This window comes from Manduca sexta, chromosome 4 (genome assembly GCF_014839805.1).
Source record: "Manduca sexta isolate Smith_Timp_Sample1 chromosome 4, JHU_Msex_v1.0, whole genome shotgun sequence".
In the NCBI taxonomy this organism is placed as follows: Eukaryota; Metazoa; Arthropoda; class Insecta; order Lepidoptera; family Sphingidae; genus Manduca; species Manduca sexta.
Genome location: NC_051118.1, coordinates 1,778,820 through 1,790,678, shown reverse-complemented (window position 1 = coordinate 1,790,678; position 11,859 = coordinate 1,778,820). Strand labels below are relative to the sequence as shown.

Genomic DNA, 11,859 nt, shown 5'->3' with positions numbered 1-11,859 from the left:
TCTAAATAATGTATAACATTTTACGGATTTAAATAAATCATTTATTTTCATTTCTTTTATAATTAATGTATCTAAAAACAATAAGATGCCTAAATATAAATATGTACCGACCGAAATCATATTAGTAACATGATAAAGTCAACAACAATCGGTGCAAATAATTGCAGTGCTGTATTTTTACTTTCCTTACTTCTATATCAGGCCACTTTGTTTGTGCCCTAAGAGAATTTATGGCGTTTCGTATGCAGCACCGCGCCATGCGTGCGGGAGGCTATTTGGTGGGGGCAAAAAAGTCTCCAATTGCCTGAGGGCGCCCCCTAATAAATCGAAAAAAGTACGTTGCTTAGCAACATACAAAAAGCCGAAAGAGGTCACTGAATTTTTTAACTTTTATTTTTACTGTAATCAACAATGCCTAAGGTGTATAAAACTGCACACGATGGTATACCGTACCACAAGGTGCGCAAAGGAATCGAACCTAGGTGTTACCAGCTACACAGGTAGGTACCTATTTAGGCGCTTATTTTAAAGGTAATGCAAACGTGATCCCTCTTCAAGTTGTATGAGAAAAGGCCAAGCTTGGGCTTAGGGATGTGATAATAGAGAAGTACGTGTAAGAGTAAAGTGATGCAATTATTCCTTATTAATCTTTCAACCTTTGCCTATTTCTAGCAAATGGGCAAATGTTGAAAGAATTTAATGCTATCAGTACTCAATACCATATTTCTATTACCTAGATAACTACTTTATTCAGAAAGTTGTATCAAGACGGACATATTTAATTATAACGGCTTTAACATTTAAATGACCGGAAATAACCTCTTTTCATCAGTTTAGAAAAGTTGTGCAATAGATATAAGATTTAAAAGTAAAAATATGAGACTACATATATATCTTATCTTCATTATTTCAAACTTGTTTATGATCTCCCCCGCAGACCATCACAATGTCGTCTAAAATTTCCGATAACAAAGCGCCCAATACACAAATGTGAGGCGCCAAAACACGAGTACACGCTAGTTCCTCAGATAGGCGGGTGGCGATCGTTACTCGTGCCAAAGTCAGAGCCCAACTTCTACCCAGCGGTTATGCACAAGGCGGAGTTTGATCGGCTGAGGAGTCAGGCGAAGGTATGTTCTTTAGCTTTAGGTGTACCTAACTACCGTGCAACGCAATTGCGATAGTTGCTTGGTACCTATTACCACCTACTTTACCGCTAGTATATCTCTGGTAAGCGATAGCTGGACTGGGTAGGTTCCACCTTTAGGTAAGCATTGTTTAGTTCCGGGTTGAAGCACATTGTATCTAGTTTAAGTACAAGATTATGAAACTTTCGAATATCTTAGAGTGCCGAACGGAGTGTAATATTGTTACTGTTTATGGGTGGTAAATAAGGGGTGTGGGTGTTCAATGTTAATAGTTAGCCACTGCCCACATGTCAGTTCTACTGGCCATTATTTCTAGCACAGCAACGTAATTACATCGGTATTACCACTACCACCCATGCTCAGGGGCGACCCCCAAGATGGCTCCTCTTAGTCGCCTCTTACAAGCAGGGGCTACCGTGGTGGAGTCCAAAAATTTACATAATCTTAATGCCAACATGATTATTACATGATCGTATAACTGTCCCACCAGATAGTAACTCAAGAGGAGCAGATCCAAGCGATGCACGCGCAAGAAGCTGCAATACAGAAAGCGGCTAAGGAGTCGGAGCTTAGGAAGCAAATGCTGAAGGACAGCCTGCGTACCCAACCAGGTGCAGAGTCTGGTACCGGTGCTGATCCTGAGCTGGAGGGGCCGGACCAGGCAGCTCATACAATGTCTAGGGCTGAAGGTGAGCATGTAATTGAGGTTGATAATAAGAATCCTGGTTCCTGAAATATACTTCTTACTTTGTTTTGTAATAGAAAAGTATTGCGTCTGATGATGAGTAGAATGCAGTGAAATAGAAGGAAAATTTTACTTTCTCCAAAGATCGTCAGAATTAATACACCAGCATGTACATACATATGGAGGTAAAAAAAATGTTTTGAAAGTGAAATTACTTATTGTTGTACCTTTTGTTGAAAAATATCATTATTTAGCAGTTATTAGTTATGACGTCAGATTAGCCAGCACATGCCCTTTTACATACTGAATTCAATCTGCGCGAAATAATAAAAAGACAGGTTAATCCTATGAATATTTTATCATTAAACTCATGATGATAATTATATTGCGTTTATCAGTCCTACGAGCGGATAACATGCAGGGTCCGAGGCTATGTAACCGCATCATCTTGGCTTCCAAATGCCACGCCATTAGGGATGCGCAGATCGTCGAGAAGGACCTCATCAGGAAAGAACTTGACGAAGAGCAGAGACGGTGAGACGTATTTCTTTTGTGATTAAAAGTTTTCTGGTTTGATGTATTGCCGTGGTTTGGAGTAGTTCAGGCGCCAATTGTTATATGCCTTGTAACTGATTCTAACAGTAGGGCAGAATAAGGCCGTACAATTTCCTGCGAAATTATTTCGAGAAGTTACTATTGATTAGGTATATTAAAATTTCCATTATAAGTACTACGTTGCTGATTGACCTAACCTTTCGTAAACCACTAGAGATGTTAATTTGTCCTAATTAAGGAAGTCCAAATTTCAATGACGTAGCGCAGTCTGGGAGGCGATATGGGCGGGTAAGGCCTAGGCGGTATATTTAGGGGTGAAGCTAAAATATTTAAACTAAGGCTTTTAAAAGTTTTAAACTTTGTTCTTTGTTATTTAGTCGCATGTACAAGTACAGGAGAGTATAAGAAATTCGTTTTATTTACTCTCGCGTCTATTGGCGGCAAATAAACTTATTACTCTAAACGATTCGACTCACGTCATGCGGAGTATTCGCCGTTTTAGACTTGACAGCATTATGGAGGAGAATCGTCAAGTGGCTGTCGTCCGCGCGGAGTCAGAAGAAGAACGCCGTCATCAGCTGCGGCTGCAGAACCTCGCGGCACTGAAGGAGCAGATCAAGGCTCATGAGACTGCTAAGGTATGCCTCTTCGAAGGAAACTGTGGTATTATTTTTATGACAAAATAATTAATTTCAAAACTAAGTTAGCAAGCAACAGGTTAGCAAGTTCTCGCAGCGATATACTGTGCAAGTACTTCCAAATGCGTTTTTTACTGGTGGTAATATTCAATTCTGTGGATATGCAAATCGCCGCAAGTTCTGCAAACTCAGAATTTGCAGTCGGCCAGCCAGCAGCAGCCAGCATGGTCGTTTAAACACGGTAAAATCGCTTGCGGAGGTCAACTTCTGCAGTTTCTTGCTTACCTGGCTGAAGACATAGGTGTTAATACGAGGTACCCTCCTCTTGAATCCACTGCAATTTCTATAAGTTAAAATCGACCGTGGTACGCATTTTATGACACCGAACGATATTGGACTTGGGGAGTCTTCGGGAATACTAATGTATTTAGGTTATAATTAATCTAATTGAGATAGGGACATTACAACATACTTTTACATATAGCAATAAATATTTTATAAGTTTGATATTTATTTACCAGATAATGGAGGCAGAACGCATTGAAGAGGAGAGCATTCGAGTGAACCAGGCCAACATAGCGATGCAGATCGACGAGGCTCAAAAACTGAAGGAGAAACACGAACGTCAGGCGAAACTAAAAGAAATGCTAGATCAAGGTAAGCTATATTATCAAAACAAAGTGAACTACTTAAGGAAGGAAGTAACTACACTTTATTTCCTAGTAAAGTGTAGTTCAGATATTAATATTCAACAAGAAATATTGTTTGAGTTATAATATTCTGTTTCACTGGACGAAATGAAATGAGTCAATTTGACTTTTTTGTTTTATCTGTTTAAATATTTTTGTCTTATAGAGATGTACAACTAAAATAATAAATGCGGTTTTCACCACTATTTGCTCCTTTAGATGTGCTTTCAATTCCATGTATCGCGCAATCTTTTGTTCCAGGCAACGCCGAGCTCCTATTCTACAAACAGCTGCAGAACGAAGAAGAGCGCATCATGGACGTGCGCATCACCAACTTCATTAAACAGAAGCAGGCGCGCGAGGCGAAGGCACGGGCTGAGGCCGAGGCCATCAAGGCGGCCAAGCAGAAGGGAATCGACCACATAGCCAAGGCTCAGAAGGTAATGTTCATGAGTTCCCATTTCACAAACGACTGTGGAGTAGAGGCCGTAGGCAATGGCATATGCTATCGATAATTCAAATCAGATATATCTTTTTGGTTGTCTATTACCGTTAACGAGTACGAAAGATATCTTGTCTGTACCCAGAGCTCGCTTAGTTCTCTTCTTTAATTAGCAAAAGATTAGACTCTGTATTGTGCGTTTTTCAAATTACCAAATTTCGGTTTTTACACCACCTAAGTTTTCAATCGTCGGTCCTTGTGGCCAGCTTTATTCATTTTGGATGACGCAAAATCCTAAAATCTTTCGTTTGATATTCTCATAGAAACTACTCTTCTACCATCTAGATCACTCCAAAACACATATATGTTAATAACAAAGAGTCCGCATTCAAATGCTTCTCAGGCGGAACAAGAGTTAAAAGAGGAGTTGGAGCGCATCAGGAACCTGAAGATCCAGGAGGATGTGGAGCGCGAGTACCGACGCAAGGAGAGGGATGCTGCCATTAAGCGCAATAAGGAGATGAAGCAACTGCACGAGGCCAGGGTCCAGCAGGTGAGTTGTGAAGTCTCAGTCTGGGAAAGGGTTGGGTTTCTCCTTTTTTTATATGCGAACGACTGTGATTCTCTATTGGCAATTAAGATAGCTTCCAATCAGATGTTTGATAGATGTTTGACGGGAAATACTTGATCCTACGAATCGATACTAGCAGGTGTATTTACCAGATAAAAGATTAAGCTCCGAAAGCGACTGATTGGTCAGCTTGTGTACCAGAACATCAGCAATCTAATAAGCACATCCTTATTCTTCAATACTTCTTCAAATTATCTTGACATTAGTGGCTGGGAAACCAAGATAAAGAAACGTCTATATTAGACGATAAGATTCCTCATAATCATATTTCTCTAAAATGTCTATACTCAAGTAATATTGACGGCAATAAAACCAACAAAGAGCATTTTCATCAAAAATTATAGCTTACGAACCCCTCTGTAGTGCAATTACTTCTTCAAAAGATATCTACGGCTGTCGGTAATTTTTAGTTTTGGCTTAAATCTTCACTTCATAAGCAAGGTCGCATACCATCTAAATGTACCAACTGGAAATTTTCAGATCAAAGATATCCACAGACTCATCGCTCGAGAGATAGCCAAAGACGAGCAGAGCTTCAACAACGCCGCGCGCCAGAACGAGGAGTTCATACAGAAAGAGAAGCAGGTATTGTAATTATCGGATTCTCTTTGGTAAATTTACACCTTTCGCCATTGCTAAAGAAATAGTTTTGATAATTTTATATAATATAATAATATCAGCCCTGTATTAAATACTGTCCCACTGTTGGGTATGGATCTCTTCTACTACTGAGAGGGATTGGGCCTTAGTCCACCACGCTGGCCTAGTGCGGATTGGTAGACTTAGCACACTTTCAAAATTCCTGTAGATAACTTCTCAGGTATGCAGGTTTCCTTGCGATGTTTTTCTTCACCGATAAAGCAAGTGATAATTCACAAAAAATACACGCATAATCTGAGGTGTATCTTCCTTGGGGTTTGAACCTGCGGACATTCGTGTCGGCAGTCCGTTCCACACCCAACTAGGCTATCGCCGCTCTTGATAATTTTACTAACTTATTTTATCTAGTTGGACGACAAGCGCAAAGCCCGCGTTGAGCAGCACCGGCAGGAGATCATGAAGCAGATCAACGACAAGGAACGCTCACGTGCAGAGCTCCGCGAGAAGATCCACAACGAGGGCGTCGCGCTCCGCATGGAGCAGGAGCAGCAGGACAAGTACGAGAGGAACGTCATCAAGCAGAAGGTGGGGATCTTCATTCTGGTAGCAATGACATCCCGTTATCTTCAAACACGTGCATAACTAAAGTTATAGACTTTAAAATTGTGGTTCATTCTGTTCTGGATATACAGTTTGGTACTTATTCCAGACCCGCTAAGAAAAAATTACCTTATTATGTAGTATATAAGGTTATAATCCCGTGACACACGTAAATGTCAATGTAGCTGTCAGGTTTGCTGGCAAGCCAAGAGAGGACCCACGAGTTAAATTTCAGTTGTTTTTGTAGTTTAACAACTAAGTTGTAGTTTTAGTTCGTTCTGCAGTCGTTGTGAACTGTACTACGCACGCAAGCACACGGCCGTCGTAACTTCAGATCTGACTAGCAACGCCTTATTTCAGTAAATGATCTCAATTGCTATCTTTAGATCGATCGCCTAGATTGAAATCAGCATAGTTTATTTGACATATTACTACCTTGATTGGTTAACTATTCGGATCGATCCGTAGATATGGGTAAAGATAGTTAATTAATTTCAACCGTATATGGACTTGTAAATCTTCCAGGTGGCCGCCATGAGGCAGCAGAAAGTGTCCGAGAAATATGTGAAAGAAGTGGAGCAAACACTCGCCAAACATGGCTACATTTAAAGCATTGCGACACTCCATTTGATATTAATATTGCGTTATTGTCAATTATGAATATACTTTAAAATTGATATTTTGTTTTTATTTAAGTGTTTACCTAAACGAGCATAATGATTGAAATTAAACTAATTTTCCGGATTCTATCGCGGTTTTTTGTTTTTTATTTTTCTCCCGACGTTTCGAAGACTTTGCAGCCTTCATGGTCACGGGGGGGACTGAGGTGTTGTTCATCCGCAAAGTCAAAGTTACAATATCTACCTACATTTTACAATTATACAACTTTTTTTTTTTTTTTTTGACTTTGCGGATGAACAACACCTCAGTCCCCCCCGTGACCATGAAGGCTGCAAAGTCTTCGAAACGTCGGGAGAAAAATAAAAAACAAAAAACCGCGATAGAATCCGAAAAATTAGTTTAATTTCAATGTCTAACATTCGCGTAAATATAAGAAATCATTGAGCATAATGATCCTATCTTAGCCTGAAGTTAGAACCTTTTTAGTATGTGCATTGCAACATCGACAATATCACTGCATTAGCTCATTTTTGCTTTGTTTTACCTTGCCTTGTATTCCTTATTAATTTTATCCCTAATTTAAAATATCCGTAGGTATATAATTAATCCTTATGTTATTTAAAAATAATAATTATTATCTTTATAAATTGTTTTGACGTATCATAATTGCCGTGGCCCTAGGCACACAGTTCAGTGTGTATACCTCATGGTTGCCAACTCACATGGAGGTCTGTGAGGGCTCGCGAACATTTCCTGGCCTTTTCCCCTCCTCCCATACTAAGAGGTTTTCCTATCCTTTCCCCTCATTGCCTTTCTAACTATCCCCCTCCAACTTTTTCTCCAGGGTCTTGCAGTCGCTAAGCCAGGGGATTCCAGTATCCCGCAGGATTCCCCTGGTATTGACTGCGGGGTCCGATACCCAAAAAAATCTTAAGGTTGGCAAAGTTAAATAGACATAAACTGACTAAAATTACTAATAAGCGGTAAAGTTAAATTTCAGGTACTTATTTTTTAAACAAATAACCTTGTGTTTCAATAATATAATTACGTCATAATTACAATACATTATTAACTGTAACAATAAACACTAGAAATGTTTCTAAAGTGCGGGTCACAGAAATACAAATATAAAAATTTTGCAAAGGCCAAAGGATTGGTATCCAAAACTGAAATATATTTAAAAAATATATATTTAAAGGCATTTTGTTTGGGTTATCGCTTACAATGAATACAGAAGTCAGAAAAGAAGATAGAACTTCAGCTACGGGACAAATTTAATAAAATATTACAAAAGAGCAGTTTACAATACTTCTTGCAATAACGAAATACAACAAAGATATTATTTTAAAACACTACTGTTTTGCCGGAGTTGAATTAATTATTTGGATAGCTTTTTACGCATCATAAAAGCACTCGTGTGACCCCACTTTACGAATTCATAGAAATCTAAACTAAAAATTAATGTTTTTACATTTACATTTATTAATAATACCATTAACGCCATTTGAAATTTTACAACAGAAAGAAGATTGGTCCAAATAGATTTTAAAGATTACAAAGAAAAAGATAGAAATGCCAACAGTCACAAACTTAGTTAACATATCAAGGACAGTTCGCACGTTGAAAACAAAAATGGCATTATACGAAATTTGACGGTATTGAGTTAGAGCGACATTAATTGTCGCTGACGACTGGACGCGAACTGGATTACTGTCACTTTACGTTTAACGAGCAAACACAATACTTAAAAGTATGAAGAGACACGTGTGACATCTAGTGATACCCTTTTTTTTTTGGTTTCGCGGAGGAAGTCCCTTATTACTACCGCCCAGCCTTCGTGGGGGGCGACTGAGCGGTTATGCTGGGGTAACCGTGCCTTACGGCCCGGCGTTGAGCCGCCTGGAATTGATGGTGACCTTCGGGCGACCGCCGGGCCGAGTCCCTAGCCCTATATACAACTTAAACCTATGCACGGCCTACCAACTAAAACTCCGCGGTGGCCCTCTTCGGCGCATTAGGGACGGCTGCGGGCTTCCTCTGACGCAAGTGTCTATGTCTTCGTCCGCAGCCGCCCCTATCTAGTGATACCCTAAGTGACCTATTGCGATTTCAAATGTCGCTCTAACTCAATACCGTCAAATTTCGTACAATGCCTCTTTTGTTTCTAACGTGCTTGTTGTCAACCAACACTTCCTGAGTTATACAGACCATACATCAAACCGGTAATGTAGCACCAGTTTGGTTAACAGTACAGATACTTGTTATTGGCAGGTGCATTAGAATTGCAAATCGACATCTTCGAATATACACCCCCTTATTCATAGACCTTATTTATCTAAGCTCTATCTTTGCTGTGATAACCAGTCTGTTTCTCAGTGCTGACGGTATTACAGCTTTCGTAGTGCGTAGGCATATGGTTGTGATTGGCTAATATTGAGATACAACTTGAATCTAGTTGGCTGTCAGATAAACAAAGCTGAGAAACACACTTGTTATCACAACTATGCTCCTTAGATAAATAACGTTTATGAATAAGGGGGATAGAGTTTATCCCGCCATGCTAGAAGATAAATGAGCCGTACTGTGTTCTTTTGCAATTTATAATACACTCGCCATTTAGAAAAATAAAAAACAATTTGCATTTGCTTTTATAAAAAAAATATAATAATTACAGGCCAATAAAAAAGCGGCATCGAATTTAGATGTCCTTTTTAAATCGTTTAAAAGGAATCATGAAAACACGTCTTTTTTGCTTGGAACACATGAATAACATTCTCAAACACCACTTATCTAGTTCTCATACTTTAAACGCAAATATGACATTTTTACAAATCAATCAAATTACACAATCACACATTTCATTTATTATTTATTAACTAGTACAATCTAAGGCTGTGAAAACGTCTTCAAAAAAGTCCAAGTCCATAAAGAGTACAATAAACAAAACAAAACACACACGCCTTTATGGCTGAAGGGATAGGCACTGCAAATACAATACCCACTTTTCACCACATGTTCATGATATGATAGAAGGGAGTCTTTTCTTGGTCAGACTATATAAAATTATTATAGTTTTAGCGTAAAGGTAGACACCGCTGTAGAGGAACAGATGGTTGCATTCCTCTATGGAAGGGGCAGATGTTGAGTTCTATTCGGAGGTGGTATATATGCAACGCGTCGCTCAAATTCTGCCATCGCAAGCCAGTATCGTCTGTCGCCATCTAGCGAGATTGCTGTTCGATATCACTACAATTATTATTCTAATATCACATCGATCATGTAGTTCCGGTGATGTTGACGAGATGGCCGTATATTATATTAATTGTGACGCCACATATTTACTAATATTTCTTTGTTTATTAATCGATAAAAACGTTTTTAATATTTCCTATTACTACTGTTTATTGGCGAAATCGCTCATACGCAATGGAAGCCATATGAAAAGAAAAAAAAGTACGTTAAAATTGATAATAAAATATAAGCCCCGTATTATACTGTCCCACTGATGGACACGGGCCTCCTCTACTGAGAGAGGGTAGACCTTAGTCCATCACGCTGCCCTAGTGCGGATTATTGGTTGAACTATACATTACCCAAAATATTTATCAAAACAGAATCAACAGATAATATTTTAATTAGGACTTGGACTCAATTGCTTCACAAATTTCAGCCCATATATTTGGTAGGCATTACCGCGCGCTGTTCTAAGTAAAACAGTATTATATATTATATATGTAAATTTATAATATTTTTTCTAGATTATATTCTTTTGAAGTCACTTGGTGGGATATTACACCATTGCCTTTAAATGGAAGATACAGTCCGATTCAAACTTCTTAGCGCCCATGAACAACGATGTTTCGATGCGTCGAACAATATCAAGTGGCAGACGCGCCCATTTCTTGTTTAGAGGCCGAAGTTACACAAAATTCAATTTTATTCCCATTATGAGCGTCGAGAATAAAATATAAGGCATTCTTTGTAAATATTTTGTAGGATATAAATAGTTTGCCCTATGATCTTGCGTACCAAGGCGTCATTTTTTTTCGTGTATATAAATTTATACCAGCCAATTTTTTTTATCGATATTTGATCATATCTATGCCCACGAATGACATATCCAATGTAAGAGTTGAAAAAACTGACCGCCACCCAATTACTTGTCAAGGAATAACTCATGTTTTTGTTAAAAATCCTTGCAAAATATGGAAAGCATGACAAATTCTATAGGATTTATTTTGAATAGGTAAAATTAATTTTCTACAAAATAAAGATAGAAATATATATAACAAAAGCAAATGTTCTCCAATAAAAATATCGCAATTTCACGAACCCCTTGTATTAATTTTGTGAATCCCCATGTAAAAATTTAATAACCGAAATTTTAATTGAAACTATATTGTATTGCCGACTTGATTGTCCTTGCAAACAAACCCGCCAAGAAGTTTGCATCAAATCCATATTCATATTTAACTCTATTACTACTTATTATAGTCTAAGAGCCCGTGAACCCCAGACCTTCGTTATTTTATAAAAGCTGAAAGTTTGTCAGCGCATGCTCCCAACACAGGTAACAACGATGGGCCATTATGAAGTTTGGGCTACAGTGGCTTTGGCAGGTACACGGTACTAAAGGTGTGTAAAAGGTGTGTGTGTATCAAAAACGTCTGGCTAACGAGGAAACATTATTTACTTACTACCCAAGTAAAAATCAGCTTTTATACTATAACGTAAATAAAATTATAATTTCATGAACATTAAGGGTGTCTGGCAAGGGATTGCCACGATGTTAAGTGTCTGTTAATGAATAACGTGATTTTTAATAATTTTCTGAAGGTAATACCATAAAATCTCACTTTATTATTTGATGAAACTAGATCGGTATTTTACACACCTTTAGTACCGTGTACCTGCCAAAGCCACTGTAGCCCAAACTTCATAATGGCCCATCGTTGTTACCTGTGTTGGGAGCATGCGCTGACAAACTTTCAGCTTTTACAAAATAACGAAGGTCTGGGGTTCGCGGGCTCTTGCTCTATTACCAAGGAGACAATGTTTTCACATTAACAGGCTCATGGGTAGGAAGATGGTAATGACAGAAGTCACAATGGTAATGATTGTATCAATAGCGGCAATAATTATAGCAATGATACACATGAATCATGATGGTAATGATGTTTAGGCGGTTGATGGTAATGACAATTATTATGGTCGACTTGATCCTTATTCCAGGGGGTTGTTATCTATATA

The 11,859-nt window shown here is 38.5% G+C and overlaps 1 protein-coding gene across 1 annotated transcript; it reads left to right on the top strand.

Moving 5' to 3' along the window:
- Positions 1-318: 318 nt before the first annotated feature.
- Positions 319-6,665, top strand: LOC115444552 (cilia- and flagella-associated protein 45). Its single transcript, XM_030170375.1, has 11 exons — positions 319-500; positions 938-1,130; positions 1,639-1,837; positions 2,232-2,367; positions 2,891-3,026; positions 3,548-3,683; positions 3,977-4,155; positions 4,561-4,710; positions 5,269-5,373; positions 5,797-5,973; positions 6,514-6,665. Exons 1-11 carry the CDS (start codon positions 412-414, stop codon positions 6,595-6,597), a joined length of 1,584 nt encoding a protein of 527 aa, XP_030026235.1. The 5' UTR covers positions 319-411; the 3' UTR covers positions 6,598-6,665.
- The last annotated feature ends 5,194 nt before the right edge of the window (positions 6,666-11,859 follow it).